Here is a 16004-nt window from a genome sequence, read left to right as displayed (position 1 = left end):
AAATGCCACTTCTGTCTCTGATGTTGACTTTCACTTGCAGCTTCAGTGCTGGAAAAGCACAGGCCCAACATGCAGTCTTATCAGCTTCTTGGAGACATGGCAAACTTGTACCAGCATTGGGGTGTTTAGGGCATTGCTTTTAGCTGCAACTTTCAAGTCAAAGGCTTACAGCAGTGTTGCAAAATATAGAGTCTTGGCTGGGTAAGCTAGACGCTTATTAGAGAGAAAGGAAAGAGAAGAAATAAGATAGGGAAGCAAAAGGACATGCAGGTAGCAAACAAAGTCTCGCATCCCAGGCGGTGTTTGGGATTCAGCTAGAGCTGGTGAATATGGCAGTGTCATCTGTGTCCCTCTCACCCAGTCTGGTTTGGACATCCCTCAGGATCAGAATGATGAAGGCCCCCGGGGTCCCAGGAGAATGTGGGCTAGCAGCCTTGATGATGAAGCTTGCTCCAGTACCCATATTTTCTCCCAAAGTCTCTTTCTTTAGGGACCCAAAAAGGGAGTAAGGGGTGGAATAGCCAATCACCATATTATTACATTCACCAATTAGGCCTTAGTTCTGACACACTAATTTTGGTTCATTGATTTCTTGTTCCACGTTTTCTCTTTTACCAAGCATAATCTTTACACAGTCCTCAAGTTATAGAGATTTTTATTCTGGACTAATTCAGTCTTTCTGTCTCACTTTTCATACTCTTTCCCCTTTAACATTTGTTGTTATAGGTTATTGTGACCTTTTATAAACTTACCTTCACTTTTCACAGTTGAGCTCACAATTAGACCCAATTATTACGACAATCCTACAGACCAGAGACTCCTTCACACACACAGCCCTGATTCATCCCCAGAGCAGACCATGCTGTGAACTGAATAAGTTAGGGGTCCTGTGTTAGAAATAGTATGTGATCATGTATTAAAAGCCTGTATTATAATCCAGACACAAAAGGGTGGTGAATTAAGGTTACAAGGGCAACCTTAATTCTGGCACTCCTAAGTTTTGTGTGTTTGACTTTGCAATATCAATAATATTCTTTTAATGTAGTATTTAATGTCGTATTTAATGTGTAATTTCCTAGGTTACTAATAAAACATGTATTCCATCATGTGGCATCACACTGACACCCACATGCAATATCAGCAGGGTTGGAAACGTTAAGTCTACCACACAGACTTCTGCCACTTGACCTAATGGAGTGACTGATAATGATAGTAAGTTGACACCCTCTAGATAACTAGAGAAAGATAAGACACATACTTTGCCAGTGAATTTCACAGATATTTGCTGACAGCAAAGGAATGATGAGACTCAACAGTCTTGGGTTCCATTCCAGGTTCTGCAGGGCAATGTGCTCTTGTGGGCACAGACTCTTTTGGCCTGTATCCATCCCAGTCCTGTCTCTTCTCCATCCTGGACTCTCATCCTAGTCCTATTCTTTTTACGTAGCCAGTCCAGTATCCACTCCTCAGTTTTCTCATCCCAGTCCTAGTCTCCTTGCTTATCTGTTCCCAGCCCTGATTCCTTGTCTCCTCCCGCACCTGGCTCCTTAACTGATCTGTCTCTCCCCTCCCCCATGATCTCCAGTTGCCTACTCTTCCCCTTCCCACGTTTCTGGTCCACAGTAGCTCCTGGGCTCTCTCATCTGCTTTCCTATGAATGTTTCCCTCCCATCACCTCCTTTCCCCTGCTCTACTGGTTCTGAGTCCCATTTCCTTGTCCAGCCAGTCCCAACATCTCCCCACCAGCCTCCAGTGTCCCACTCCCACTCCCAGACTCTTTATCCCAATCTATCTTGTCCCCTTTGCATTTGAATTAGGAAATTTCCTCATCCACACTGCCAGGGCTCAGCAGGATGGTCACTGAGAACACAGGAGAGAGAATCTTCAGTCTCTCAATTCTGATGCCCCAGGCCCACCATGGCCTACAAGGCCCAAAGCTGCAGTTACATAGAAAGCCCTACTCTGACACCTGGATCCGAAGCTGGAGCATGACAGAGCATAATAACCTATCCATTGTCACTGAGCAAGTCTCTACTGGGCATATACAAACCGAGATATTTATATACTTGTAACTTGGCCAAATTTGGGTGGATTTTCCCAGAGATGTCAAAAAACACATCCATCACACAAAGGACATCTGCCCTCTGCCAAATTTCAAGTCCCTGCTCTAAAGAAGAGAGGCATTTAAAGGGTCTCAGAAAAAAAAAAAACCACCATGGGCAAGACAACATATTTTCCTCTAATCTTGTTGTCAGAAGTAGCTGAACTGTTCTGGCAGAAATTTTCCAGAAAAAATTTATCCTGTGGCAGACACCCAGCATGGAAAATTTCAGCCTGACAGTTAAAGTTTGGCAAAGTTATAAGTAACTGAAAGTAATTATAAGGGTCTTATAATGGGAAGTATCCCTCAACCTTAATAGGAGTGACTACCAGCTCTGAGTATAATAAATACAAGTGGAAAATGAGAATATGGTGGAAATAATTCTGCTATGCAGAATATTTTGAAGAGTGTTATGTCCGTATTAATACTGCTCATTGCAGTCTGCTAAATTAATCGTGTGGGGAATATTATACAGTATTGCTCTCTTGAGTTAAAGCCTTAACAATATTGGAATTGTTTTGTATGTGTGTGGTTTTGTTTTGTTTTTTAATCTAGTGAGTTTGTGTCCTGGTTACTGGAAACTGGAGAAATACACAAATCTGAAGAAGGTGTTCATCTTGGCCAAGCTTTATTAGAGAATGGCATTATTCACCATGGTAAATATATTTTATTTCAACATATGTACATATTTTAAAGGTAATTTATGTTTGTATTTGTTGTTATTTTGAACATTATTTTCTGATTAACACAAAACTAGTTTGTCAGTACTTACTGTTAAAGGGTGAAGTCCTTCACAGGGTAGTAGCATGGTGGGGACCCACTCCTACCTTCTACTAAGGGTTCCTACCTCTGTGAACCCTAAACAACTAGGGTATCTGCCCCATAATTCAAAGCCAAACTTGCTTTCTTTCCTTCTCAGGGCCTCTTCCTAGGTACCAAATTGGCCTACCTGGAGAGTCTTTCCCCTTGGGTCTTTCTGACCTCAATTCTGGGTTCAAACATCTTCACTCTTGGAAGAAGATATCCATAGATTTGCTTTCTGGGCCTTTTTCTCACTTCTGGCAGGTTTCTCCAGTCCACCAAGGTTCTGATTCTACCTTGGGGACCTCCCTGCAAGTCTAACCTCACTCTAGGCTCTCCCACACCTGTGCCAAGAGTAGTCCTTTGTATATTACCAATACAAAGCATTCAAAGATTGTAGTCAGGCACCAAAAAGTCATGAGATTAAAGAAAAGCAATAAATGTAGGGTTCTTTTTATTTGTCTTCTGTTGTTGGAGAATTTAGGGTTCATGTTTTCAGGCTTCTTCTCTGCGGCAATGAGGGCTAGAGGTTTTTTTAGAAATTGAAAGCTGAGGTAATAACACAATTGCAGCAGTTAATGGTTTTAAGAACCCCCTACACTCAAAAAAACCATGCGAGTTGGCAACACTGCCTTTGTAATGGTGAGGAAGCTGTCATTTGACTCTGGCACCTGTACTTGATTCTCAGCTTGGCCTGCTGATCCTCAGGGCTAGTCTACATAGAAAAAAAGCCTGCAGTGCCTGGTACACACTAGCTACTCTGCACAAACTCCTTGTGTGGCTACTAAGGGTGGCTTCGTACTCATTAGAGTAATAAATTTGGAAGTCTAGTAAGCTAAACTGCCTGAGGGCACTCTTAAATTCACACTAAGAGTGTCCACAAGGGGAGTTAGTGCAGATTAGCTACTGTGCTTTAAGTTCACACCCTAACTTACTGTGCACTTACTTCCGCATGTAGACAAGCCCACAGTGGAACATTGATTCTTAAAAGGGCCATGCTTTGAAACAGGGTTGGCTGGTGCAGGCCGCACTCTTCCCCTCCCTCTGACTTAAAAGGGGACAGACCACTATTATATATTCCTGAAAATATATTTTTTCCCTACAAAAAGGGAAGTGACATTTATCCAGATTAAACCCATCTAAGTACTTATAGTGCCCATATCTCAGCAGTATAGGTCTGATCCAATCCAACTCCCATTCAGGTCAATGGAATGACTCAGAATAAATATAATGGGAGTTGGATCAGGCCTTACCTGATTGCTTGCCAAGTGATAGGTAGAACTATAGGTATAGTTGTCTAACACTTTCCATTATAAGACTTTGATTTCAGTTGCTTATAACTTTTCCAAACCTTAACTGTTCAGGCTGATATTATCCATGCTGGGTGTCTTCCTCAGGCCGATTTTTTTTCTGATTTTGGGAAAATTTTAGCAAAAATGTTTCAGCCATGTCACAGATGGAGGTTAGGGAAAAATACATTGTTTTGCCCATGTTAAAAACATTTTTACAACTATTTCATAGGGAAGCTCTATCACCTCACTGCTTTGGAGCAGGGAGTTAAAATTTGGCAGTGTGTGGCCTTTGGGTCAGGGATGTGCTTTTTGCCATCCCTGTGAAAAGCCACCCAAATTTTGCTAAGTTATAACCCTCTGAAAAATCAATTTGCACATACTCTGAGTATGCTCAGTTCCACCACAGCCAACCAAACTGTGCATGCAGTATCCTCACAGAGCAATGGAACGTGCTTCTGCCCTAGGGTGCAAGGACTAAATAGGATTTTCCTGTAATTGTTCCTCCTGATAGTCAGAGGCTGCAGTGTCACCAGCATGAGAACTGAGAGCAGGAAGACTCTCTTTCCTGTGTTCTCAATGTCCTCCATCACTGCCCCCCTGCTGGCATCCAGGCAGAGTGGTGGAGAAAGAGGAAGAGAATTAAATGCAATGGAGTAAGGCAGAGAAAGCTTGGTTAGGGTGGGAGGACACGAAGAACAGAGGGCAATGGGGGAATAGGCACTGAAGGGGCTGGATAGGGGCACAGAGGGCAAGAATAGGAGTCTGGAGGGGGAGATAAAAGCAGAGGGTGGCAGACAGGCTGCAGCAGATGGGTCAGAAGGTTTTATAAGCATTAGTGCACACTCCCCTCCGGAACCTGGACCTGAACGAGGATTTCTGAGTCTCAGCATTCCTCTGAGGTCAGGAAATACCTGAGAAACCCACTGGCAAAGTGTGTGTCTCATCACCTCCTCACGGTTGGTCCATATAGAGAACAACAACCTGATCTGTTACTCTGATAGCTGAAGTGGTAGAGGTTTGTGCTATGGATGTAAAGTCCCAATCCTGTTGATCACCCATATGAGGATCTATATGCTCCCCGAATAGAAAGAGCCCATGATTACTTCCCCATTGGGATTGACCAGAGAGTTTCCCAGATTCTCTGTAACTGGTGTCTGTCCCTGCATCCTCAGGATGCTGGGGGGACCATTTTACAGCATGACTGTATCAGCTGTCACTCCCTCTGGGAGTCCCCAGTTCCCTGTATTAGTTTTGCACCTTTTCTTTTTCACAAAGCGCCTCTTCCTTCTTCAACTGGTGCCACTTCTTTCTCTCCTGCTCTCGCGAGTGCAGTCCTTTTCTCCTCTCCTCCTCTCTTGATACCAAATGTTCTCTCCTCCTGTCGATCATCCTGCAAGTCTAAGGGTATGTCTACACTACGGAATAAGGTCGAATTTATAGAAGTCGGTTTTTTAGAAATCGGTTTTATATATTCGAGTGTGTGTGTCCCCACAGAAAATGCTCTAAGTGCATTAAGTGCATTAACTCGGCGGAGTGCTTCCACAGTACCGAGGCTAGAGTCGACTTCCGGAGCGTTGCACTGTGGGTAGCTATCCCACAGTTCCCGCAGTCTCCGCTGCCCATTGGAATTCTGGGTTGAGATCCCAATGCCTGATGGGGCTAAAACATTGTCGCGGGTGGTTCTGGGTACATATCATCAGGCCCCCGTTCCCTCCCTCCCTCCCTCCTTGAAAGCAAGGGCAGACAATTGTTTCGTGCCTTTTTTCCTGAGTTACCTGTGCAGACGCCATACCACGGCAAGCATGGAGCCTGCTCAGGTAACTGTCACCGTATGTCTCCTGGGTGCTGGCAGACGTGGTACGGCATTGCTACACAGTAGCAGCAACCCATTGCCTTCTGACAGCAGACGGTACAATACGACTGGTAGCCGTCATCGTCATGTCCGAGGTGCTCCTGGCCACGTCAGCTGGGAGCGCCTGGGCAGACATGGGCACAGGGACTAAATTTGGAGTGACTTGGCCAGGTCATTCTCTTTAGTCCTGCAGTCAGTCCTATTGAACCGTCTTATGGTGAGCAGGCAGGCAATACGGATTGCTAGCAGTCGTACTGTACCATCTTCTGCCGGGCAGACAAGAGATGACGATGGCTAGCAGTCGTATGGTACCATCTTCTGCCGGGCAGGCAAGAGATGAGGATGGCTAGCAGTCATACTGTACCATCTTCTGCCGAGCAGCCATGAGATGTGGATGGCATGCAGTCCTTCTGCACAGTCTGCTGCCAGCCAAAGATGTAAAAGATAGATGGAGTGGATCAAAACAAGAAATAGACCAGATTTGTTTTGTACTCATTTGCCTCCTCCCCCGTCTAGGGGTCTTATTCCTCTAGGTCACACTGCAGTCACTCAGAGAGAAGGTGCAGCGAGGTAAATCTAGCCATGTATCAATCAGAGGCCAGGCTAACCTCCTTGTTCCAATAAGAACAATAACTTAGGTGCACCATTTCTTATTGGAACCCTCCGTGAAGTCCTGCCTGAAATACTCCTTGATGTAAAGCCACCCCCTTTGTTGATTTTAGCTCCCTGAAGCCAACCCTGTAAGCCGTGTCATCAGTCACCCCTCCCTCCGTCAGAGCAACGGCAGACAATCGTTCCGCGCCTTTTTTCTGTGCGGACGCCATACCAAGGCAAGCATGGAGGCCGCTCAGCTCACTTTGGGAATTAGGAGCACATTAAACACCACACGCATTATCCAGCAGTATATGCAGCACCAGAACCTGGCAAAGCGATACCGGGTGAGGAGGCGACGTCAGCGCTCTCACGTGAGTGATCAGGACATGGACACAGATTTCTCTGAAAGCATGGGCCCTGCCAATGCATGCATCATGGTGCTAATGGGGAAGGTTCATGCTGTGGAACGCCGATTCTGGGCTCGGGAAACAAGCACAGACTGGTGGGACCGCATAGTGTTGCAGGTCTGGGACGATTCCCAGTGGCTGCGAAACTTTCGCATGCGTAAGGGCACTTTCATGGAACTTTGTGACTTGCTTTCCCCTGCCCTGAAACGCATGAATACCAAGATGAGAGCAGCCCTCACAGTCGAGAAGCGAGTGGCGATAGCCCTGTGGAAGCTTGCAATGCCAGACAGCTACCGGTCAGTTGGGAATCAATTTGGAGTGGGCAAATCTACTGTTGGGGCTGCTGTGATGCAAGTACCCCACGCAATCAAAGATCTGCTGATATCAAGGGTAGTGACCCTGGGAAATGTGCAGGTCATAGTGGATGGCTTTGCTACAATGGGATTCCCTAACTGTGGTGGAGCCATAGATGGAACCCATATCCCTATCTTGGCACCGGAGCACCAAGCCGGCAAGTACATAAACCGCAAGGGGTACTTTTCAATAGTGCTGCAAGCTCTGGTGGATCACAAGGGACGTTTCACCAACAGCAACGTGGGATGGCCGGGAAAGGTACATGACGCTCGCATCTTCAGGAACTCTGGTCTGTTTCAAAAGCTGCAGGAAGGGACTTTATTCCCAGACCAGAAAATAACTGTTGGGGATGTTGAAATGCCTATATGTATCCTTGGGGACCCAGCCTACCCCTTAATGCCATGGCTCATGAATCCGTACACAGGCAGCCTGGACAGTAGTCAGGAGCTGTTCAACTACAGGCTGAGCAAGTGCAGGATGGTGGTAGAATGTGCATTTGGACGTTTAAAGGCGCGCTGGCGCAGTTTATTGACTCGCTTAGACCTCAGCGAAACCAATATTCCCACTGTTATTACTGCTTGCTGTGTGCTCCACAATATCTGTGAGAGTAAGGGGGAGACGTTTATGGCGGGGTGGGAGGTTGAGGCAAATCGCCTGGCTGCTGGTTACGCACAGCCAGACACCAGGGTGGTTAGAAGAGCACAGGAGGGCACGGTACGCATCAGAGAAGCTTTGAAAACCAGTTTCATGACTGGCCAGGCTATGGTGTGAAAGTTCTGCTTGTTTCTCCTTGATGAAACCCCCCGCCCCTTGGTTCACTCTACTTCCCTGTAAGCTAACCACCCTCCCCTCCTCCCTTTGATCACCGCTTGCAGAGGCAATAAAGTCATTGTTGCTTCACATTCATGCATTCTTTATTCATTCATCACACAAATAGGGGGATGACTACCAAGGTAGCCCAGGAGGGGTGGTGGAGGAGGGAAGGAAAATGCCACACAGCATTTTAAAAGTTTACAACTTTAAAATTTATTGAATGCCAGCCTTCTTTTTTTTGGGCAATCCTTTGTGGCGGAGTGGGTAGTTGTCCGGTGGCTCCCCCACCGCGTTCTTGGGCGTCTGGGTGTGGAGGCTATGGAACTTGGGGAGGAGGGCAGTTGGTTACACAGGGGCTGTAGTGGCAGTCTGTGCTCCAGCTGCCTTTGCTGCAGCTCAACCATACACTGGAGCATACTGGTTTGGTCCTCCAGCAGCCTCAGCATTGAATCCTGCCTCCTCTCATCATGCTGCCACCACATTTGAGCTTCAGCCCTGTCTTCAGCCCGCCACTTATTCTCTTCAGCCTGCCACCTCTCCTTCTGGTCATTTTGTGCTTTCCTGCACTCTGAAATTATTTGCCTCCACGCATTCGTCTGTGCTCTGTCAGTGTGGGAGGACAGCATGAGCTCAGAGAACATTTCATCTCCAGTGCGTTTTTTTTTCTTTCTAATCTTCACTAGCCTCTGGGAAGGAGAAGATCCTGTGATCATTGAAACACATGCAGCTGGTGGAGGAAAAAAAAAGTGACAGCGGTATTTAAAAAGACACATTTTATAAAACAGTGACTACACTCTTTCAGGGTAAACCTTGCTGTTAACATTACATACATAGCACATGTACTCTCGTTACAAGGTCACATTTTGCCTCCCCCCACCGCGTGGCTACCCCCTCAACCCTCCCCCCTCCGTGTGGCTAACAGCGGGGAACATTTCTGTTTAGCCACAGGCAAACAGCCCAGCAGGAATGGGCTCCTCTGAGTGTCCCCTGAAGAAAAGCACTCTATTTCAACCAGGTGACCATGAATTATATCTCACTCTCCTGAGGATAACACAGAGAAATAAAGAACGGATGTTGTTTGAACGCCAGCAAACATACACTGCAATGCTTTGTTGTACAATGATTCCCGAGTACGTGTTACTGGCCTGGAGTGGTAAAGTGTCCTACCATGAAGGACGCAATAAGGCTGCCCTCCCCAGAAACTTTTTGCAAAGGCTTTGGGAGTATATCCAGGAGAGCCGCGAATGCCAGGGCAAAGTAATCCTTTCACATGCTTGCTTTTAAACCATGTATAGTATTTTAAAAGGTACACTCACCGGAGGTCCCTTCTCCGCCTGCTGGGTCCAGGAGGCAGCCTTGGGTGGGTTCGGGGGGTACTGGCTCCAGGTCCAGGGTGAGAAACAGTTCCTGGCTGTCGGGAAAACCGGTTTCTCCGCTTGCTTGCTGTGAGCTATCTACAACCTCCTCATCATCATCATCATCTTCTTCATCCCCAAAACCTGCTTCCGTATTGCCTCCATCTCCATTGAAGGAGTCAAACAACACGGCTGGGGTAGTGGTGGCTGAACCCCCTAAAATGGCATGCAGCTCATCATAGAAGCGGCATGTTTGGGGCTCTGACCCGGAGCGGCCGTTCGCCTCTCTGGTTTTCTGGTAGGCTTGCCTCAGCTCCTTCAGTTTCACGCGGCACTGCTTCGGGTCCCTGTTATGGCCTCTGTCCTTCATGCCCTGGGAGATTTTCACAAAGGTTTTGGCATTTCGAAAACTGGAACGGAGTTCTGATAGCACGGATTCCTCTCCCCATACAGCGATCAGATCCCGTACCTCCCGTTCGGTCCATGCTGGAGCTCTTTTGCGATTCTGGGATTCCATCATGGTCATCTCTGCTGATGAGCTCTGCATGGTCACCTGCAGCTTGCCACGCTGGCCAAACAGGAAATGAGATTCAAAAGTTTGCGGTTCTTTTCCTGTCTACCTGGCCAGTGCATCTGAGTTGAGAGTGCTGTCCAGAGTGGTCAAAATGGAGCACTCTGGGATAGCTCCCGGAGGCCAATACCGTCGAATTGTGTCCACAGTACCCGAAATTCGAGCCGGCAAGGCTGATTTAAGCGCTAATCCACTTGTCAGGGGTGGAGTAAGGAAATCGATTTTAAGAGCCCTTTAAGTCAAAATAAAGGGCTTCATCATGTGGACGGGTGCAGGTTTACATCGATTTAATGCTGCTAAATTCGACCTAAAGTCCTAGTGTAGACCAGGGCTAAGGTCTAATGCTTTCATGGTCAGGATTCCTGGCTTCTGTTGCCAGCTCTGTTACTGATTCACTGGGTGATTGGGGATAGAACACTCACCTGATTTGTGCCCCGTTCTATAAAGAATTAGAGATCACAGACAACTTACTTCTGAATCTCTCCACATGGATTTTTATTGGACCAAATCAAGCCAAATACCTATTGTGTTCCATGGAGAATGAACAGGAGAGACTGAGAGGCCACCAATGCCTGAAAGCCCTGCAATGGCAGGGAACTGAGTAAGAGATGTGCCCAGATGATCCTTATAAGTGATCCTGCTCAGTGCTGCAGAGGAAAGCAAGAAACCCCCAAAGTCTCTGCCAATCTGACGTGGGCAAAAAATCCAAAAAAACGGGCAATTAGTTTGACCCTCAGCATGCGAGCAAGAACCAGCGAGCCAAGTGTCTGGGAACAAAGATTGCCTGAATCACCTCAGGACATCGGTCCACCTCATGTGCTGTGCTGCCTCCAGCTGTGAACAATACCTGATATTTTAGAGGAAGGCAATAAAACCCCTAATCTGTATCTGGCCAATTGTGAATCAGAAGGGAAAAAATCTTTCCTGATTCCTGCAGCTGACCAGCCCTGAATCATGAGATTTGATAGTAGTCATTGTTTCAATGCTGAACTGCAAGATCTCAACATGGTGAGGGCAATGAAGAGCTTCCTATTGTCACCATGGCCTAGAAGGAAGGGGTGTGATGGCTTTTCCAGGCATTAAAGGCAAGGATGCAGGACAGTGGTCGAGTTAATATAAATCATAGAATCATAGAATATCAGGGTTGGAAGGGACCTCAGGAGGTCATCTAGTCCAACCCCCTGCTCAAAAGCAGGACCCATACCCAATTAAATCATCCCAGCCAGGGCTTTGTCAAGCCTGACCTTAAAAACTTCTAAGGAAGGAGATTCCACCACCTCCCTAGGCAACGCATTCCAGTGTTTCACCACCCTCCTAGTGAAAAAGTTTTTCCTAATATCCAACCTAAACCTCCCCCACTGCAACTTGAGACCATTACTCCTTGTCCTGTCCTCTTCCACCACTGAGAATAGTCTAGAACCATCCTCTCTGGAACTACCTCTCAGGTAGTTGAAAGCAGCTATCAAATCCCCCCTCATTCTTCTCTTCTGCAGACTAAACAATCCCAGCTCCCTCAGCCTCTCCTCATAACTCATGTGTTCCAGACCCCTAATCATTCTTGTTGCCCTTCGCTGGACTCTCTCCAATTTATCCATATCCTTCTTGTAGTGTGGGGCCCAAAACTGGACACAGTACTCCAGATGAGGCCTCACCAATGTCGAATAGAGGGGGACAATCACGTCCCTCGATCTGCTCGCTATGCCCCTACTTATACATCCCAAAATGCCATTGGCCTTCATGGCAACAAGGGCACACTGCTGGCTCATATCCAGCTTCTCGTCCACTGTCACCCCTAGGTCCTTTTCTGCAGAACTGCTGCCTAGCCATTCGGTCCCTAGTCTGTAGCTGTGCATTGGGTTCTTCCGTCCTAAGTGCAGGACCCTGCACTTATCCTTATTGAACCTCATCAGATTTCTTTTGGCCCAATCCTCCAATTTGTCTAGGTCCCTCTGTATCCTATCCCTGCCCTCCAGCATATCTACCACTCCTCCCAGTTTAGTATCATCTGCAAATTTGCTGAGAGTGCAATGCATACCATCCTCCAGATCATTTATGAAGATATTGAACAAAACCAGCCCCAGGACTGACCCCTGGGGCACTCCACTTGACACCAGCTGCCAACTAGACATGGAGCCATTGATCACTACCCGTTGAGTCCGACAATCTAGCCAACTTTCTATCCACCTTATAGTGCATTCATCCAGCCCATACTTCCTTAACTTGCTGACAAGAATACTGTGGGAGACCGTGTCAAAAGCTTTGCTAAAGTCAAGATACAATACATCCACTGCCCATTACTTTGACAAATCCTGGGGAATAGTGCCTTTAGTGAGCTCTGTGCCTACGCAACATAAATCTGAAATGTCACTGTCCTGAAGAGCTCTCAAACTACATAAAACAAGAGAGAAGCAGAAAAATTCCATCTGATCTCTGCATTGTGGTGTCAGAACAAACCACATTTGCTGTGCTGTGACCCTGTCAGGTGTGCTGGGCTTGGCTTATGGGCTCTGATCTCTCTCTCTCTGGATATATATATAGGCTAAGGATGCTTATGCACAGATAGAAATGTGGAAAAATACATTATTTTAATAAAAGTACTAAGTTCTTCTGGAGTTTTTACTGTGCTTGTCCCTTCACCATTCTGAGCCTCAGGATAGGAGAGATGGCAATGGAAAGGTGGTGTCTTTCCCAGTCGGATATCCCAAGGCTACCATTGCCATTGTAGCACCCTCTTAAAATTGCTCCTGCCCAAGGACATTGCTGCATTTCAGCTGATCTCTCCCCAGACCAATATTCTAGTCTTTTTGCACATCCCCACCAACTCCAAGCAGAACTGAGTTCTTATTATTTCCTTTACAGCAGTTATTTCCTGTTTCCTTTAGAGGGAATGTCAAAGTAATGGGCAGTGGGGCCAGAAGCACTCACATGGGCCACAGTTTTATTCTTTTCTAAAAAGTTTTGAATCAAGACATTTGAGATATGAAAAAAATGACCCTTGAATAGGAGGGTAAATGGAACAAGGGACCCTTCACCCCAAGGTCTTTCTTTGTCCAATTTTCTAGGTTTATTCAGTTTCCATGTAACCTATTTTCTCTCCAGTTCCACACCTCACTCACCAGATACCTGGACCCCATGACTCCTGAATTTAACAGGGATTTTGAATCTGAACCTGGTTTTTCCTATAAAAATTCACTAGCTCCATGTCGATAAAGAGCTGAACCAAAATCCCAGAACCAACAGCCTGTGCTTTTGGGATGTCAGAAATCTGAATCTAGATCAGAATTCTGCATCTAGACCCCATCTCTGATAATGGCCCATTGCTCAGTGTGGGATCAGGGAGGTCCTCGAGCCTCTTCTTTCCTCTACATAAAGAAAGAGGGAGTGAACCCAGGAGAGCTGACAGTCATCTCCACTAGCCCCTTTTAAGTCCCTTCAAGAGGCTCTCACTGTACTTACCTTGTGGGAGGCCATGTGCTTTAATGGCAGTCCCCATTACCTACTATGCCACTCTGTCTCTATCCATTGCCCAGCCTGACATTGTGACCTGAGGGGCAGGGACTGGTCCTGATAGAACATCCAAGACAGATTATGTCATCAACATTGTGACATCCAATTGATGAGTCCAGCCCTCTGAACTGCTGTCCAATGAGATCTTTGCATTTTGACTGACTTCTCTATTAAAGTCCTGGCCTGGCTCCCTGCTCCCAACCGCTAAAATCCCTAGGGAGCTCAAAATTGAGTGAGTGGTGTTGCGACCTGACACATGGTGAGCAGTGCCTCAAGCAGCAGATGGCTGAATGGCAAGTCCTGGCAGAACCACAGCATGACCCAGATCAGCCATTGAGTGTACTATATGACTGTTTGTTGGACCTGCAGCACAACTAGAACCCACTTGTGCTACATCATAGGGATTCCCTGAACCTGGGCTAGGCTGAAACCCAGTTGGGATACCACTCAGTTTTCACCTGGCCCTGCCTTTATGACGCTGTCTTCTCACAATCTCTATCATGTGTAGCAATTCAGGGTTTTGTGCCCAAGTCCCACTCTACCAGCTGGCATTCTCTTGAATGCAGGGACACAGTACATGGATACAGGAGGAGAAACTTTCAGACCAAGTCCTTAACTAAGTCAAAAGCAGTAGTTAGGCTAGATTTAGTGAAAACCTGCTGGTTAGGTCTGGTCTGTACTTGGCCACTTCACTGCTGTATACAAAACACTCCACAGTGACCAGATGTTAGCCCCTTTAACTTTAGGAGGGAATGAATCATCCCCAGATGATATCAAGAAGGCAAGTTCATAGACTCATTGATTCCCAGGCCAGAAGGGACCACTGTGATAATCTAGTATGACCTCCTGTATTACACAGGCCATAGAACTTCCCCGAAATAATTCCCAGAGTATATCTTTTAGAAAAACATCCAATCTTGATTTAAAAATGGTCTGTGATGGAGAATCCACCAAGACCCTTGTTAAATTTGTTCTAGTGGTAAATTACTCTCAAAGTTAAAAATGTATACCTTATTTCCAGTCTGAAATAAATTCTTTGAAGTGTGCCCCTTTTCCTTCTAGTTTAAGTATTGGTGTTCTTCCTATGACTATGGACAGGAGCAGGTCTTCTGCCAGACCTTTAAGAGCAGTCTCTATACCTTGCCAAAAGTGTGACTGAGGGGACACAGAACACTAGTAGCTGACACATTGCAATGTGGACTATAGGTAGCTAGCTTCTCTAAAAAGTTTGGCACTAGGCAATACTTTGTGGTGTCTCCATTGTTGAGCAATGGCTCCTTTAGTATTGGGTCTGACTATTGCATGTTTTTGTGTGAGGTGTAGATTCCCCTTGGCAAAGGAGGTGTTGGCTGTAATTAGTAGGGGACCCACATATTCTGTGCTGTTTTTCACCATCCAGGAGGAGTAGGGGACAGAGTAACAGATGGTGGCCTTGGTTGCCGTTAATGCCTCCATGACTAGTACTACTGTGAAGGGCCCAAATTCTTGGAAGGAGGATGTTGTTTCTAGCCCTAGTTTTGTTTTGTTTTGTTCTTAGTGGCTCATGAGGCCATTCCAGTCGCAGATGATCTTTTCTGTGAAATCCAATGATTTCTCACAACAAGAGGTGCTGGGTAATGGGGCTGAGAAAAAGAAATTAGGGTTTACAGTCTGGAAAAGTTCTGCAGGGTGTGTCCTTCTTGACACAAATTTCTGAGCGAGTAACCAGGAGTGGATTTAACAAAGTTGGCAAATGTTGTCTGGGTCATTTTTGCATTGGGCTCTTCACAGGGTGGCAAATCTTTAGCCCTGGCACTTCTGCAATACAGAACCTACCAATGGGCCAGCTGTACTCTGCTGTTGTGGAAGCTTCCATTTTGTTTGAGGGGTATACATGGCTAGCAATGTACATGGCTACTCTAATTATTTTTGCACTACTTGTCAATACCTTGGGACCTTTTGGATTAATTGCTGCTCCTGGGCACCCAAATAACAGCAGTATGCAGAAATGCTTTTTTCTTCATCTTCCGTTTAACAGTGATCAAGGAAATCTGAGCACTTCAGGTGACATCCCAGTTCTTTGCTATTACTTCTTCAATATCCTTGGCTGATAAGGAAAGGTGAGGATCAGGGTGTTAGTGGGTTATGAGTACTCTGAACGCATGTAGAATAGGAGGAGACAAATTCAGGTTATTCATCTCTCTTCATATCGTTTTTTGCATTTTAATGTGAATGATCTATACTATTTCTTCAATAATCATTCAAAATGTCAGACTGTAGTATGTTTACTACACACATAGAACTTTTGTCAGTAGAAAGGTTTTGATGCCAAAAATTCTTCTACTGATCTTTTAAATTTTATCCAAAATACACTCATA

General features: G+C 46.1%; 1 protein-coding gene across 11 annotated transcripts in view; it reads left to right on the top strand.

Annotated features, from left to right (window-relative positions):
• Nucleotides 1-16004, top strand: part of PREX2 (phosphatidylinositol-3,4,5-trisphosphate dependent Rac exchange factor 2) — a 328942-nt gene that overhangs the window by 123610 nt on the left and 189328 nt on the right. For all 11 annotated transcript variants that reach the window (XR_012157169.1, XR_012157170.1, XM_073330905.1 and 8 more), the window contains one exon: nt 2657-2757. Coding sequence is in view for 9 of the 11 variants with exons in the window: in XM_073330905.1 (XP_073187006.1) it covers nt 2657-2757 (101 nt within the window). In the remaining 2 variants the exon portion in view is untranslated. The remainder of the gene's footprint in view (nt 1-2656; nt 2758-16004) is intronic.

Source organism: Lepidochelys kempii, chromosome 2, assembly GCF_965140265.1.
Source record: "Lepidochelys kempii isolate rLepKem1 chromosome 2, rLepKem1.hap2, whole genome shotgun sequence".
NCBI classification, from domain to species: domain Eukaryota; kingdom Metazoa; phylum Chordata; order Testudines; family Cheloniidae; genus Lepidochelys; species Lepidochelys kempii.
This window is presented reverse-complemented; position numbering and strand designations above follow the sequence as displayed.